Raw genomic sequence first — 18,079 nt, 5'->3', positions numbered from 1 at the left:
TCTCTCTAAATGCTTCCTATTCATATCCCTATCCAGATGCCATTTAAATGTTGTAATTGTACCAGCCTCTACCACTTCCTCTGGTAGCTCATTCTATTCATGCACCACCCTCAGCGTGAAAATGTTGTCCCTTAGATCCCTTTTATATGTTTCCACTCTAACCTTAAACCAGTTTTAAACACTCCAGTTTTGGACTCCCCTACCAGGGGGAAAATACCTTGGCTATTCACCCTCTCCATGCTCCTCATGATTTTAAAAACCTCTGTGAGGTCACAGTTCAACCTCTTACGCTCCAGGGAAAATAGCCCTAGTGTGTTCAGCCTCTCCCTATAGTTCAGACCCTCCAAGCCTGGCAACATCCTTATAAATCTTTTCTGCACTCTTTCAAGTTTAACAAATTTTTCATGTGGCAGGAAGACCAGAATTGAATGCAGTATTCTAAAAGTGCACTCACCATGTCCTGTACATAACATCCCAACTCCTGTACTCAATGCACTGACAAGTAAAATACCTGTGACTTCGCTTTCAAGGAACTATTCTGTCAATCCATGAACAGTTCATATTGTTACAGTAGTGGTGAGCTGCTTTCTTGAATGTTGGAGTCCATATGCTGTCTGTAGACCCGCAATGATGTTAAGGCAGGAATTCTCAAATTTTGACCCAACGACAGCGGAGGAACAGCAATATATTTCGGAGTCAGGATGCTGTGTGACTTGGACGGGAATTTGCAGGTGATGCTGTTTCCATGTACCTCCTGCCCTTGTCCATCTAGATTGAAGTGGTCATGGGCTTGTCTCAGAATCTTCGGCAGATTTTTGCACTGGATCTTGTAGATAGCCCGCACTACAGCTACTGAGCATCAGTGGTTGAGGGATTGGATGCTTATGGATGTGAGCTGCTTTGTCCTGGATGGTGTCAAGCTTCTTGAGTGTTGTTAGACTTGCATCCATCTAGACCAATGGGAAGTGATAATGGGAACTGCAAATGCTGGAGAATCCAAGATAACAAAGCGTGGAGCTGGATGAACACAACAGGCCAAGCAGCATCTCAGGAGCACAAAAGCTGACGTTTTGGGCCTAGACCCTTCATCAGAGAGGGGGCTGGGGAGAGGGAACTGGAATAAATAGGGACAGAGGGGGAGGCAGACCGATGATGGGGAGAAAACAAGACAGGTAGAGAGGAGAGTATACGTGGGGAGGTCGGGAGGGGATAGGTCAGTCCAGGGAAGATGCACAGGTCAAGGAGGAGGGATGAGGTGGTAAGTAGGAAATGGAGGTGCGGCTTGAGATGGGAGGAAGGGATGGGTGAGAGGAAGAACAGGTTAGGGAAGCAGAGACAGGCTGGGCTGGTTTTGGGATGCAGTGGCGGGAGGGGACGAGCTGGGCTGGATTTGTGATGCAGTGGGGAGAGGGGAAGAACTGGGCTGGTTTTGGGATGCAGTAGGGGAAGGGGAGATTTTGAAGCCTGTGAAGTCCACGTTGATACCATTGGGCTGCAGGATTCCCAAGGGGAATATGAGTTGCTGCTCCTGCAACCGTCGGGTGGCATCATTGTGGCACTGCAGGAGGCCCATGATGGCCCCTCCCCCCACTGCATCCCAAAACCAGCCTGTAATGTCCAGGGATGTGTACATTTAGGTGGATTAGCCATGAGAAATGCAGGGTTACAGGGATAGGGTAGGGGGATGGGTCTGGGTGGGATGCTTTTTGGAGGGGGTGGTGTGGAATTGTTGGGCTAATTAGCCTGTTTCCACACTGTAGGGACAGCAGGTCAGGGGCTAAGAAATCTGCAGCAATAGACTTAGCGCCTGACTCTCGAAAGCCTGTCCATCATCTAAAAGGGATAAGTCAGGAGTGTGATGAGATACTTCCCATTGGTCTAAGATAACAAAGTGTGGAGCTGGATGAACACAGCAGGCCAAGCAGCATCTCAGGAACACAGAAGCTGACATTTGGGGCCTAGACCCTTCATCAGAGAGGGGGGTGGGGAGAGGGAACTGGAATAAATAGGGACAGAGGGGGAGGCGGACCGAAGATGGAGAGAAAAGAAGATAGGTAGAGAGGAGAGTATGGGTGGGGAGGTAGGGAGGGGATAGGTCAGTCCAGGGAAGATGGACAGGTCAAGGAGGAGGGATGAGGTGGTAGGTAGGAAATGGAGGTGCAGCTTGAGGTGGGAGGAAGGGAGGGGTGAGAGGAAGAACAGGTTAGGGAAGCAGAGACAGGTTGGGCTGGTTTTGGGATGCAGTGGGGGGAGGGGCCATCATGGGCCTCCTGCAGTGCCACAATGATGCCACCCGACGGTTGCAGGAGCAGCAACTCATATTCCCCTTGGGAATCCTGCAGCCCAATGGTATCAATGTGGACTTCACCAGCTTCAAAATCTCCCCTTCCCCTACTGCATCCCAAAACCAGCCCAGTTCTTCCCCTCTCCCCACTGCATCACAAATCCAGCCCAGCTCGTCCCCTCCCGCCACTGCATCCCAAAACCAGCCCAGCTTGTCTCTGCTTCCCTAACCTGTTCTTCCTCTCACCCATCCCTTCCTCCCATCTCAAGCCGCACCTCCATTTCCTACTTACCACCTCATCCCTCCTCCTTGACCTGTCCATCTTCCCTGGACTGACCTATCCCCTCCCTACCTCCCCACCCATACTCTCCTCTCTACCTATCTTCTTTTCTCTCCATCTTCGGTCCGCCTCCCCCTCTGTCCCTATTTATTCCAGTTCCCTCTCCCCACCCCCCTCTCTGATGAAGGGTCTAGGCCCCAAATGTCAGCTTCTGTGTTCCTGAGATGCTGCTTGGCCTGCTGTGTTCATCCAGCTCCACACTTTGTTATCTTAGACCAATGGGAAGTATCTCATCACACTCCTGACTTATCCCTTTTAGATGATGGACAGGCTTTCGAGAGTCAGGCGCTAAGTCTATTGCTGCAGGTTTCTTAGCCCCTGACCTGCTGTCCCTACAGTGTGGAAACAGGCTAATTAGCCCAACAATTCCACACCACCCCCTCCAAAAAGCATCCCACCCAGACCCATCCCCCTACCCTATCCCTGTAACCCTGCATTTCTCATGACTAATCCACCTAAATGTACACATCCCTGGACATTACAGGCAATCTAGCATTTCCAATCTACCTAACCAATGCATCCTTGGATTGTGGTGATGGGTTTAGGTAGTGGGGGGAGGTGGTGGAGTGATGCAGAGACGCAGCAGAATCCCACACTGACTCGGGGAGAATGTGCAAACTCCACACAGACAGTCGCCCATGGGTGAATCAAACCTGGGTCCCTGGTGCTGTGAGGCAGCAGTGCTAACCGCTGAGCCACCGTGCTCTTGTAGTCACTGTATTTGTGTGGTTAGTCCAGTTCAGTTTCTAGAATAATTTCACTGTGCTGTTATCTCCCCTGAGGTAGTGTCATAAACGTGTTGTCCCTCAGCTAGTAATTCAGAGATTCAGCATAATGATAAATCTGTAATTAAAATATCTGTATCCTTTGGAAGTTGTTCTTCGTGGAAACATGCTTTTGATATCAGCATTGACCTACTTTTTGGGGAGAGAGTTCCAAATTTTCCACTTGCATTTGTGAGAAAAAGTGCTTCCTGATGTTACTCCTAAATAGTGTGAGACTTTTAAATGGGGGAGTGGGATCTCACAACTCTAAGACCCCGTAGATCAAAGACACAAGGTAAGCTGCAGATCCAAACTCCACTCTGTGGAGAAAATCTTTAATGACTCCCTAAAAACTAGCATATACTCACAACAGTGGTTTCTTAACAAGGCCCATCACTCACAAAGCTGACACTTGGTGCTCACTCTGCCAACGATATCTCCATAATTCCCATTTTCCCATGATTGACCACTTCACTCTTCCTGTCTGCAACAGCAATGTCCTTGAGGATGGTGGTTTTATTCTACCTTCTCACCCTGTTCTCTGCGGAGGCAGTTCTCCAGGTGAATGTCAGCAATGGGTATGATAACTACGCTTTGGCAAGGCAGGACGTATGTGTATGTGTGGTAATGTTAATTGACTAATGTTCATGGGTGTGAGATAGTGAAATTTTAATCAAACCAAATATCTGGAATAAAAAGCTGGCATAGTGCTGACCTTGTGACTATTGCTGATTTGTTTAAAAAAAAATCCAATGAATGGTCTAGTCCCGAAGCGCCAGCTTTCCTGCTTCTATGATGCTGCTTGGCCTGCTGTGTGCATCTACACCTTGTTATCTGCTTCACTTAATGTTCTTTAGGGAAGGAAATCTACCATCCTTCCCTGGTCTGGCCTACATGTGTCCCGAGATCTATAGCAACGTGGTTGACAGTAAATGCCATTTGGGCAATTGGAGACGGGAAATAAATGTTGGACTAGCCAGGGCCACCCGATGTAATGATTGTAAGGAGGTCAGCCAGGTGTACCTCATTGATTATAATTTCCTTGATTGGGGCTGTTAACCTGGGACAATCGGGGACCCCTGGCTGACAGATATAAACAGGAGTGTCAGAGGTTCTGTTCACCTTGAAAGCTGGCCCTGATGGAGTTGGATCAGTGTCAGACGCTCCTTGTGTAAAAAAAGAGTGACTTTGTAATGGGATACCGGCCTGTGCAGAGTAATATCAGCCCACGTTCTATGAATGAATGAAAAGAAATCGGAAAGTTCCTTCCTTTGCCTGATTTTGAGCTCAGATTGTTGGCGGTCCTCCTCATGAGTGGTCACATTTTAGTACAAGTATAAATACAATATATATTTTGAAAAACACAAGGAAGGGCCTTAGTATGACAAAAACATACAAAATCTCAAAGTTGCCTGTTCTAATAGTCCACAAGTACATAATAGTACCTAGCTGTGATATTGAAATCCTCTTTTTGGACTTACTCCACCAGCACTTTTTCTAAAACATACTTCGAAATTGCTGGAAAAGCTCAGCAAATCTGGGGTAAAAAGCAGACTTAACATTTTGAGTCAAGTGACTCTTCATCAGAATTGGTTCTGAACCTTTCCTCTTACTGAATCATTTTACCCCCTTCTATTAATTAACTGAGTAAGGGCATCGCTGGCTAGGCAGTATTTAATTGCCCATTCCTAATTGCCCAGTGGGCAGTTAAGAGTCAACCAAATTGCTGTGGATCTGGAGTTACGTGTAGATCAGACCAGGTAAGGATGGCAGTTTCCTTCCCTAAGGGACATTAGTGAGCCAGATTGTTTTTTTCCCCCAACAATCAACAATGGATTCTTGGTCATCATTAGATTCTTAATTCTGGACATTTATTGAATTCAATAATGGCAGGATTTTAACCCAGGTTCCCAGAACATTGTCTGGGTCTCTGTATTAACAGTCCAGTGATAACACTACTAGGCCAATTCCTAGTCTTCTGAATTCCAGAGAATGTATACCAGCCCAACTATGCATTCCTCCTTCTTAATTTAATCTTTTAACCCCCAGTGAGTTCATACTGGGATGCAGTGAATAGGACAGAAAAATCCAAAATGGTGAGTTTGGGCCTGGGGTGGAGGAGGGAACGGGATAGTGTCTGAGTCAGCACTCCACAGATGATGGAACTGGTCCTGCGTGAGTGAATTAAGCAGACAATGTGTCAGATTGCTGGCTCATTAAATACCCACAAAGTCAATAAAACCAACCAAGTGATTGCAACACCATTTGACAGCATCCTCCCTTTACAGATTTGAGTCCCAGCTTGTTCTGTAGCCTGGCCTTCTCCACGCTCTGTCAAAAGAGGAATTAGTTTCATGACGTTCTGCCTTGCCAGGAGAGACAAAAAATTAAAGTTGCTGATTTCATTAACTCCACAAAGTGACTGTTGCAATGACAACTTTCAGAACTATTAAAGGCACAGTCCCACTGTGATTTGAGATATTTTATTTTCCCCTTGTTGGGGAATTGACCAGAGATGACTGCACTCTAGGTCCAGGAGATTGATTTTTAACAGCCCTGTACTCATCTTAGCCATTAACAAGAACATGTCCTGTTCTTGAGAGGACAGTTTTGTTTGAAGTAGAATCCCTATAGAATGGAAGCAGCCAGACAGACAGAGAGAGAGACAACTGGTGGTGAGCTTTGCCCAAGGGTAACCATACATTAGGTAATTGGAGATGTTGAGAAGACCAGACTTATAGGGCCACCTTAGCCAGTGTGGATTGCAACCCCATTCAAACTGACAGCACAGAACTGGGCTCTTCAGTCCATTTGGCACATGTTATTGCTGATGCTTCACATGATTTATTCTTAACCGCCACCTGTCAACATATCCTTCATTCCTCCTTTGTGCTTTTTATCTAATTTTCCCTTAAATGCATATTCACTTCATACACTGAGAGTTCCAGTTACTCACCACTCTTTTGGTAATACAGTTGTTTTAAAATTCCCAATTAGATTTACTTACAGGGGCTGTTTATACTTATACAGCTAGTCTTGCACTCAATGGAAATATCTTATTAATACCTGTCTGATCAAAAACATTTCAAATAGGCAGTACAGTGGCTCAATAGTTAGCACTGCTGCCTCACAGCACCAGGGACCTGGGTTTGATGGTCTGTAGAGTTTGTGCATTCTTCCCAAATCTACTTCTGAGTGCTCCAGTTTCCTCTCTCACTCCAAAGATGTGCAAGTTAGGTGGATTGATCATGATAAATTACACATAGTGCCCAGGGATATCCATTCTAGGTGAATTATCCATGAGAATTGTGGCATTATAGTGTAGAGGTGTGGGTCTGGATGCAGTGCTTTTCAGAGGGTCAGTGTGGACTAAATGGGCCGAATGGTCTGTTTCCACGCTGTGGAGATTCTGTGATTCTATGACATTAACTGATGTTGATAGTTAAGTAGCGTAGTCTGAATTGGATTTTCAAGTTGAAATAGACTCTAATTGAAATAAGTGAATATCTGTAAATGTCTGATTGTTACAAAAAGGGATCTTTAACATGACCATATTTCTCCAACCCATTAACACTGACTTACAGATCATTAATGTCCTTCAATAGTCCAGTCTCTGGAATATGGGAATAGGAGTTAGCCACTTAGCCCTTATTCTTCAACGCAGCTGTGGCGTCATAGAATCGCAGAATTGTTACAGTGCAACAGGAGGCCATTCAGCCTATCATCCCTGTCCCAGCTCTATAACCTAGTGCCAATCCCCCGTCTTTCGCCCATATCCCTGCACATCATTTTGACCCAAATAATCATCCAATTCCTCGCTTGAATGCCTCAAGTTAACCTACCATGTTTCCAGGCATGTTTTAACTAATCACTATGTGAAAAATATTTTTCTCACACAGGAGGCCATTCAGCCTATCATCCCTGTCCCAGCTCTATAACCTAGTGCCAATCCCCCGTCTTTCGCCCATATCCCTGCACATCATTTTGACCCAAATAATCATCCAATTCCTCGCTTGAATGCCTCAAGTTAACCTACCATGTTTCCGGGCATGTTTTAACTACTCACTATGTGAAAAATATTTTTCTCACATCACCCTTCCTTCATTTGCACTTCACTTTCCAGCAAGGCCCTCTGTTTCTCAGTTCGTTAATGACTGAGAACAGTTATGCTTATCTCCATCATTGCTGCAAGCACCCGTTGAGGTTCTACAGCCCTTCTCACCCTGAAACAAACAATCCATTAGTCAGAAAAACCCCAAAGAACAGTGGATGCTATAAAGCAGAAACAGTTGGTGAAACTCAGCAGGCCTGGCCACGTCTGTGGAGAGGAAGCAGAGTTGGCATTTTGGATCTGGTGACACTTCTCCAGAACAGTTTATTACTCTCAATTTTTAGAGCTTAAATTGTCCCAACATCCACAGTTTCATTGGAGATGGGAGGGAGGGCAGATGCCCAACGTGCATTCCTGAGATCCACTGCTGAATGGCCTACCTGTAATTTTACCACTTCATTCCAGATCCTACCACCAGCAGGAAAACGTATTTCTGTCTGTATACCCCATCAACTCCTTCAGGCATCTGAGTACATCATGATGAGAACGCTGCTTAAACTTCTAGACTACAGGGAATATAGATGAGAAATGATACCTGTTCTCATAATTTAACCCTTTTAGCCTGTAATATAATAACTAATTGGGTGCCAATTAGCTCAGTTAGCTGGAAGGCTGGTTTGTGATACAGTATGGCTTCAATTCCCATCTGAGTTTGCTATGAAGGACACTCCTTTTCAGCTTCTCCCCTGCCTGAGGCATGGTGACCCTTAGGTTAAATCGCCACCAGTTGTCTCTTTCTCCGTCTCTAACGAGAGAATGACACTGTAGCCTGGTCGGACTACGGCAACTTTACCTTTCTAATAGCTAATGTAGGAACATTATGGAGCAGGAGCTGGCCATTTGACTCTTCATGCTCAGTCTACCATTCAAAAAGTCCATTTTTGATCTGACCTAAACATCCCTGCCTACCCCGAGAACCATTGACTCCCTCACCAGTCATGAATATATCTACCTCTTATACATTTTTAATGACCTTCCCCCTACCATTTGCTGGGGAAGAAAGTGCCAAAGACTCAAGGCCCCCAGAGAAAGAAAAACTCTCCTCAACGCCAGCTTAAACAGACCTGTTCTCTTTAACGTGTGAGCCGTAGTTGTAATCTTCTGCTGAAGACATCTTTCTGCCAGGATGAGTGGAATGTTGTGATTATCCATTACTGTACCCAGGTACTCACTCAACCAGTAAGAGGGGACCAAGTGAGGAGAGAAGGATGGCCTGTGGTGTTCTGATGCCATCTGACAGAACGAAATGGAAGCCTTGCGTCCATTCCATGTTACAGAGTGTTGTTTACCATGTTTTTCAGCCCTCCATTGCTGATGAGCCCGCAGACGTCTCACATTCCCACCGAGTTTGATACTGGAAGCATCGGAGATACCAACAGTACTCAGGTATGTGAGGACTCAACAAGGGGAGGGATGTCGGTAATGACTAATTTCCCCCACACTAGGGTGACTCTGAAGTAACAATATTTCTGCATTCTTGTTGACTGTCCCATTTTGAAGAATGAACTCAAATGCTCCCAATGGAGGATCTGTGCTGGCCAGAGAATGAGAAACATTTGTTCTGGTCTGCATGGGAAAATAGGGATACTGAACTTGTAAATGACCATTTTTAATACAGTGTGATGATGGTCCTTCCTTGAGTTTGGTCAACAAACTCCCTGATTATATCGAGACATACAGATTGAAACAGGCCCTTCGGCTCAACTCATCCATGCCCACCAGGTTTCCTAAACTACACTAGTCCCATTAGCTTGCATTTGGCCCATATTCCTCTAAATCCTTCCTATCCATATTCTTGCCTCAATGTTTTTAAATGTTTTCATTCTACCTGCCTCTGTCATTTCCTTTGTTGGCTCCTATGAGCTAAAGGAAACTCCAGCTCTGTGGGGAAGAAGTTCCAGAACTTGACTGGGAGACTTTAAATGCTATTGCATTGGGACGTCTGAGATGCCTGGTGAGAGGGGAAAGATATAAAAGGGACCTAAGGGACAACTTTTCATGCAGAGGGTAGTGCGTGTATGGAATCTACTTCCCGAGGAAGTGGTGGAGTCTGGTACAATTACAGCATTTAAAAGGCATCGGATGGGTATATGAATAGGAATGGTTTAGAGGGATATGGGCCAAATGCTAGTAAATGGGTCTAGATTAGGATATCTGAACGGCATGGAAGAGTTGGATCAAAGGGTCAGTTTCTGCGCAAAACAACTCTGACCAAAGTAGGAATTCGTTCATTCAGCATCAGAATTATGGCAGGTACTAGCCATAAGGCTGTGACTCAATGGAAAATAATTTTTCTCTTTGGTTTGTCTCTTTTCAATTATTCTTTCCCCTCTGTTTTTCTTTGTCTTCATTCCTCCATTGTTTACCTGTTTGATTTTCTTACCTTGGCATTCATTCCCGTTTGCAATCCGCACACAACCTCTTACCACACCATGACCTGCCCCAGAGTGGTGGACATAAAGTGGCCACTCGAGTCATCTGGGAATGTGTGCAATTTGTTTATTTTTCCCAAATATTGTGGAGTATCTCCACAGTTGTTTCAATCTCTTTGTTTTATTTTGCTTTTCCATGGGAACCTCAAATCTGACCATCTGGAAAATCTCAGGATATTCCTTCCTGTGATCATACTTTCACTAGGAATGCATTGGATTAAGGTTGACCTGTCATTGCGTCTTTTCGCAGTCTGATGAAGAGAGCCAGGAGAGGAATGGAGAGATTGAGAAATTACTGAGGAACAATGCGGAGTGGATCTGGTACTGGTCCAGTCGACCAGAAAATGTACCTCCAAAGTGAGTGGCGATTCTGTACATTTTCCTTATTCACTTGTGGGATATGGGCATCACTGCCAAGACCATCATTTATTGCCTGGCCTCATCTGCCCTTTGGATGCTGATGATGAGCTGCTTTCTTGATACGCTGCAGTCTGTGAGCTGTAGACAGACCCACCATATTGTTTTCACCCAGCAACACTGGCGATAATGAATGGCTTGGAGGGGAACTTGTGGCTGGTGGTGTTCCCACATGCTGTCTCAGGAGCGTTGGTGAATTTCTCTTACTGCTGTGTTTTTGGATGCGGTCATCTTACGGTTACAGCACAACGCCTCAGACAACTGTCTGTGTGGAGTTTGCATGCTCCCCCCCCCACCGTGTCTGTGTGGGTTTCCTCCGGGTGCTCTGGTTACCTTCTACAGTCCAAAGATGTGCAGGCTCGGTAGATTGGCCATGCTAAATTGCCCATGGTCTCCAGGGATGTGAAGATTAGGCAGGTCACAGGGAAAAGGGGTAGGGGAGTGGGTCTGGGTGGGATGCTCTTTAGAGGGTTGGTGTGGACTTGTAGGGCCAAAGGGCCTTTTTCCACAGAGTAGGGATTCTATGAGAACTGGAAGGGTCTTTGGTCCAAATCATACCAGGATAAACTGTGAAATTCAATTCACTAAATCTGTGAACCCCTTGGCTGGTATTGGAATAAAAATGTGGAAAAAGCTGGTGAACTTTTAAATGACTTTTAAACGACTCTTGAAAAGGCACATGGAGGATAGTAAAATGTAGGGTATGCAGGGTAGTTTGATCTTGGTAGGATAATCGGTCAGCACAGCATCATGGGCCGAAGAGCCTGTACTGTGCTGTACTATGTTCTATGTTTTAAAACTCTACTGGTTAAAAAATGTCGTTCGATAAAGGCAGTCTGCCAACCCTTTGATCTTAACTCCAGCTTCTAGGGTCACTATATGAAACAGGAGTTGTAGTAGGTCATTTCATCTCTTGAGCCATTTCCACCATTCATTAAAATTGTGGCTGATCTTCTAATCCAACTCCACTTCCGCCTGGTACCCCCATAATCCTTAATTGAGGAGTAATCCAGAACCTCAGGCTAGTACTCTGGGCCGTAGGATCAAATCTTACCACAACAGATGGTGATGTTTAAATTCAATTAAGACATTCTGTAATTAGATGCCAGTCTTAATGATGGCAACTGCAAAGCTATCATTTGCCAGGCGGCACGGTGGCTCAGTGATTAACACAGCTGCCTCGCGGCACCAGGGACCCAGGTTCCATTCTACCCTTGAATGACTGTCTGTGTGGAGTTTGCACATTCTCCCTGTGTCTGTGTGGGTTTCCTTTGTGAGCTCTGATTTCCTCCCACAGTCCAAAGATGTGCAGTTTAAGTGGATTGGCCATACTAAAATGGCCTATAGTGTGCAAGCTAAATGGGTTAGCCCTTGGGAGTAATGCAGAGTGACAGCGTTGGGGTGTGTTTCAGTGGGATGCTTTTTGGAGGGTCACTGTGGACTTGATGGGCCAAATGACCTGCTCCCACACTGTGGGGGCTGTTTAATGTTGTAGAATCTCATCTGGTTCACGAATGCCCTGCAGGGGAGGAATTTGCCATCCTTACCTGGTTTGGCCTCCATGTGACTCCAGACCCACAGCAACGTGGTTGACTCTGTACTGCTCTCTGGGCAGTTAGGGATGGGCAATAAATGCTGGCCTTGTCACCAAAGTTGTCATTTTTTAAAACATCCCCAAGTAACCACAGATCTACCATTCTCCATCTTGATTCTGCTCAATGTCTGAGTGCCTGCAGAAATATAAATCAAGAAACAGGAGCAGGAGTAGACCATTCAGCCCATTAAAACCTGCATCACCATTTAACTAGATCAAGTCTGATCTCTTTACCTCAGTGCCATTTTTCCACATCATTCCCGTACCCCTCGAAGTCCTTAACATTCGAAAACCTATCAATTATTCTCTGGGGTAGAGAAATGGCCAACTTCTTATTCTGAGATGGTGACCCCATTCCACAGCCATTGGAACCAATCTCTACTTAGCTACCTTGTTACTCTTGTCCAGGATCAGAAGTTGGCCATTCAACTCATGAGCCTGAAGCAAGACTGCTCAGAAACCAATGGGCCAGTTCAAATGCAAGGAGAACCCTCACCGGCCCCACCGGATGGTCATTTGGTTGTGATCAAGTTGCACTGCTATTCTGCCAGAAATTACTTAATGCAGGACAGACCAATGAGCACTTCATCAAAAAGATAACATTGTTGAGGCTCAGGGTGAGCACATTTTCTAAGCTGTGCGTTGACTGGATGGAAGTGACAAGTGCTTCTTGTTATATTTTTGTCGCTGTTAGGGAATTTGTGTTCAAGCATCCAAAATATTGTTCGAGCCTGAGTGTGCAGAAGACAGGCGTGATGAAGAAAGGAGGGATCTTCAGTTCCGATTTTGTAATGTTCCTGCTCCCGTCTCTCCTGATCACTCACCTGCTAATGCTGGGAGTGGGGTACGTCCATGATTAATGTCGACATTATCTTGCACTCCTATTGCATGTAGCACTTACATAAAAGCCAGGTCTTGTGGCTCAGTTTGTAAAGTCCCAATCTCTCGACCAGAAGGCTATTTTTAAGCTGCAGAGGGTTGCGGAGAGATCTACCAGGATGTTACCAGATATGCGAGGTTTGAGTTTTAAAGAAAGGCTAGATGGGCTGGGATGTGTTTCACTGCAGCGTATGAGGCTGAGAGCCAACCTTATAGAGGTTTATAAAGTAATGAGAGGTTTAGTTAATGGTAGTTATCTTTTCTCCAGATGGGGGATTTCAAGACTAGCGGCACATTTTTTAAATTGAGAGGAGGAAGTTTCAAAAATGACATGAGGGGCAAACTTGGTACACATGATAGAACATAGAACATTACAGCACAGTACAGGCCCTTCGGCCCTCGATGTTGTGCCGACCTGTCATACCGATCTCAAGCCCATCTAACCTACACTATTCCATGTACATCCATACGCTTATCCAATGACACCTTAAATGTACCTAAAGTTGGCGAATCTACTACCGTTGCAGGCAAAGTGTTCCATTCCCTTACTACTCTCTGAGTAAAGAAACTACCTCTGACATCTGTTCTATATCTTTCACCCCTCAATTTAAAGCTATGCCCCCTCGTGCTCGCCGTCACCATCCTAGGAAAGATCAGCCACAATGATTTGTGTGGATTGAGCTTCCTGAGGAAGTGGTGGATGCGGGTACAATTGCAACATTTAGAAGATGTTTGGATAAGTTCATGAATAGGAAAGGGTTAGAGGGATGAGGGCAAGGAACAGGTAGGTGGGTTTAGTTTAATTTGAGATTATGTTCAGCATGAACTGGTTGGGCCGAAGGGTCTGTTTCTGTACTGTGTGACTCAGTGACTGTCTGAGTCCAGGTTCAAGTTTGACCACATAATTTGGTTTGCATGAAGGGGCAGCTGCTGGCATCTTAAAGTAGCTGAACAGTTTGATTGTCAATCTGTAAATCCTTCTGAAAGGCCTTGAGCTGGTCCGAAGAACAGGAGCATTCTCCACTCAGCCAGAACTGTGACAATGCAACAACGTCTCCGTATTAAAAGACTCATCAACAGGTTTCTGTCACGAGCAAGGATAACCCTTGTTCCAAGAGGCTGTCACATATGCGACACACACACACACACACTCACACACACACTCACACACACAGACACACACACAAACACATACACTGTTTTACACACACATGCGCACACTCACGCGTGCATGCACACACACACAAACACATACACTGTTTTACACACATTCACACACAAACACATAGACTGTTTTACACACACACACACACACACTCGCACACACACACACACACACACACAAACACATACACTGTTAAACGCACACACACATGCACACACACACGTGCACACACACACTCGCGTGCGCGTGCACACACACACACTCACACAAACACACTTTTACACACACACACGCGTGCACACACACTCATGTGCACACACACACATACACACACAAACACATACACTGTTAAACGCACACACACATGCACACACTCACACGTGCACACACACACACAAACACATACTGTTTTATACACACACGCACACGCGCGCACACACACACACTCACACGTGCACACACTCACATGCACACACAAACACATACACTGTTTTACACACACACACACTTATTTGTACGCATACACACGCACACAGAAAAACACACCATGCACTCAACACACACACATACCCATATGCATGCAAACGTATTTTTACAGAATGCTACCATGAATGTAGGTTAGGTTATTTTATTTTTGGACTAGGAATATTCCACGGCACAACATCGTGGGCCGAAGGGCCTGTACTGTGCTGTACTTTTCTATGTTCTATGTTCTATTTGATAATTTCATATGATAGTCTAGGAATTTGAAGCCATCTTTGTTAGCCTTGACAAATTGTTCTATTGAATCTGTAACACAGAAACAAGTCATGCAGTCTCACAGATCAATGCACACATTTACGGTCCATGTGAACGTCGTCTCAACCTCTCAGCAGTTGTTTCTGTTACTTTCTCCTTCTCGTGCTTGTCTAGCCTTCCCTCAAATCCGAACAACAGACAAAGGAGCAGAAGTAGACCATTCAGCCCATCAAGTCTGCTCCGCCATTCAATGAGATCATGGCTGACCTGATCATCGTCACATCCTGCCATATCCCCAAAACCCTTGATTCTCTTACTGATGAACGATCTACCTCAACCTTGAATAGACTTAAAGACTCAGTGTCGACAGCTGTCTGCAGTAACAAGTTCCACAGATTCACTACCCTCTGAGAAGAAATTCTCCGCTATCTTGAATGTGCGACCGACCCCTTATTCTGAAATTGTGTCCTCTAGTGTGTAGCTGTGCTATTTACTTCACCTCCTGTGGGCTGGCCTCTTCAGGTGTCCACCTCTGTGTGGGGGAAAAGGGGCTCATTTTTCCTGAAATGCCCCTTGAATGTATTGGTGCCACCTTTATACATATGCTCCCCAAGGTATGCCATTGATTACGTTTGGAGACGTGTTCAGGAATTGTACAAAGAGGGAAATTTTCCATCACCCCACCCCTTGCAACTCCCCACCCTATGCCCAGGATGTCACCCGTGAAAAAGCCGACTGTGCCATTTAATGCCTAGGGTGGTTTTAAATGACCTAGGGTGATCCATTGTTGGCAGTGGGAAATTGTGCTCCTAAGATGCTGCTTGGCCGGCTGTGTTCATCCGGCTTCACACTTTGTAATCCCCTGATGCTGTTTGATTCTGTTCTGTGTGCCCTGCTGTAGAATATACATCGGCAAGCGATTGGCTGCATCGTCGGCGAGTACCTTATAAAAAAAAACCTCCAGGAAGATTGGCTCGCACCCGATAAATGACAGAGGTTTGACATCGAACTCCTCACTCGTCCCTCGGTTCGACGGACATCGGCAGCAGCCGTGATGGAAGTTACAGTGATTCGAAGCGTTTTCGCAGTTACCCCGTTTCGACCCACCGTGACATCTCATATGTTCCCTCCTCCCCTGTAATTGTCCTCGATGTGTACAAGCTATCCTCAGCAGCGCGGGTAGTTGGCTTTAGACTGCGTTGCTGTTCCTCTGCTCTTGCGGGTGCAGGCGGAATCTGTCTTAGTAACACAGGGCTTGCACTCGGACTCTCTGCTGCAGGATTTGTGTCGGGCCTGTGTGTGCCTGTGCACACAGGTGAACATACGGCCATGTGTGTGTCCTTCCCTCCTGTGTCCAAGTCCTGAAAACCTGTGTCCCCCGACCCTGAGTCATTTTGTCCAAGAGTTACAACGTCAATTGGTCCCTCTCCACGTCAACACCAAGGCATCTTGGCAATGCCTCGGTTTGCCTTGCACTGCCAAGAAAAAGAAAGCAGCTTCACTCTCACCACAGCTCAACATTCCAGAATGTCAGATGACTTGTTTGGAAATCCATGGTGCTGTCACGGTAACGGCTAGAAAAGCAAGTTAATGATTATACATTTCTTTTTTTAAAAAATGCGACAAAAACCAGGCTCAGAAAGGGCAATTGGGGATGAGCAATAAATGCTGTTGCAGTCCTGCAACTGAACATAAGTTAAAGTATGAAATCAGGAAGTTCAGGTTGAGCCATTTGGAAGTGAATCCTAGAAAAATGAACATCTCACGTAGGCTAGAGAGAATAGTGGAGGGTTTCGGGTTAATAGTCCACCTGCAGACCATTGATGTTAAGGTTAGATTTTGTTGCTGTATCTCCCAGCTGTAGAATGGGAGTTTGGCTAAAAATAGAATGGTTTGTGTCATCAATCAAGGATGCTCTGTAACTCTTCTGGCAGCAAAGTGAAAGTGGATTGCCGAACTGATGCCAGATAGTATACCTCTAAGCACTGCTGATTGATTGGCCGAAGAATCCAAAATACCTGAACCCTGACCATGAATTAAACCTTAAGATCTATAAAGCTTCATGGTACAAACCTGCTGTGACCATGAAACGCATTCCTCGTCAACCCCACGTTGGAGATCAGCTCCTGGGACTGTGGTAATCCTGATACAGCTGTGAAATCTGTCACATTGTGTCATCCCATTTTAAAACTCAATAGGAGGCCCGAAACGTCAGCTTTTGCGCTCCTGAGATGCTGCTTGGCCTGCTGTGTTCATCCAGCTCCACACTTTGTTATCTAGGGTCACTTGCTTCTTTTCCTTGCTCTGCTGAAGGCACTTCATTGTGGGCACAGTAATAAGTCGCTGGATAGGGTCAGGACCGTGTTACACTCCACGTCTTCAATTTGGGGACTTAAGTGATTCCTGGCTCCCACAGAAGGCATTCCCAAGTGACTGAATTCAAGCAGTTTGAGCAAGTCTGTTTGTTTTGACTCAGAGCTCACCCTCCCTGGTTTACGGAAGACCCTTTGATCGACTCAGGGACTACATTTTTCCTCATCCCTTAACAAGAGAAGGGTCTGCTGCTTTAGTGGCAGTGCTTCTAGCTGGAATTGAAACAGTGAGCTGATAGAAGAGAAATCCTTTGCTTTGGCTCTTTCACAACCTAGGGCACCTTGGAGCTACTTTTGTAGTCATTGTACTAATGTGGAAAACCAATTGCACACAGCAAGGTCCCACAGATAGCAATAAGATAGTGTGGGATGGGCTTTTTAGTGGTTTTGTTTAGGGATTAATATTGACCAGAGTGCAATACTCCCTAATCTTTGAAATGATGCCACGAAACTGACTGCCTCCCAAACAGCACCTCTGAAAGTGTGACACTCCCTCATTACCGCACTGGTGTATCTGCCTAGATGTTACTCTCAAGTCTCAGGGGTGGGTCTTGAACGCACCACCTTCTGGATCGGAGTTGAGGGTGCATCATTGCGTACTGAACCACAACTAAGCTGGTAAGCAACCTTAGTCCCTTGCTTCTGTCACCACAACACAGGGCCTGAGCAGATTTCACTTAGTCCCTGGGGATGGTAGCTGTGTAGTATTTCCTGCATGCCTGGTATAGGGGGTCATTTGGCAAAGTTGGTTCACCAGCTGGGTTGCAATGCAGGGTCATGCCAACAGCATGGGTTTGATTCCTGCACCAGCTGAGGTGCCCATGTCGGTCCTTTATTCTCAACCTTGCCTGAGATGTGGTGACCCTCATGTTAAACTCACCACTCAGTTGTGTGTCTCTGTTATGAGAGACAAACCCATTGGTCCACTGACATTATAGCAACTGCAGCAATACCTGGCTGATAGCTGTCTGGTGTTTCCTGTA

General features: G+C 45.7%; 1 protein-coding gene across 1 annotated transcript in view; it reads left to right on the top strand.

The window, feature by feature from the left end:
- LOC125455018 (BCL2/adenovirus E1B 19 kDa protein-interacting protein 3-like) overlaps positions 1-17,718 on the top strand; it is a 40,835-nt gene extending 23,117 nt beyond the window's left edge. The window contains exons 3-6 of the mRNA XM_048536490.2: positions 8,801-8,885; positions 10,182-10,288; positions 12,637-12,786; positions 15,626-17,718. Of these exons, the coding sequence (XP_048392447.1) occupies positions 8,801-8,885; positions 10,182-10,288; positions 12,637-12,786; positions 15,626-15,674 (391 nt within the window). The 3' untranslated portion in view covers positions 15,675-17,718. The remainder of the gene's footprint in view (positions 1-8,800; positions 8,886-10,181; positions 10,289-12,636; positions 12,787-15,625) is intronic.
- The last annotated feature ends 361 nt before the right edge of the window (positions 17,719-18,079 follow it).

This window comes from Stegostoma tigrinum, chromosome 1 (genome assembly GCF_030684315.1).
Source record: "Stegostoma tigrinum isolate sSteTig4 chromosome 1, sSteTig4.hap1, whole genome shotgun sequence".
NCBI classification, from domain to species: domain Eukaryota; kingdom Metazoa; phylum Chordata; class Chondrichthyes; order Orectolobiformes; family Stegostomatidae; genus Stegostoma; species Stegostoma tigrinum.
Note: the sequence above shows the minus strand (reverse complement) of the source record. Positions and strands in the feature narration are given on the sequence as shown.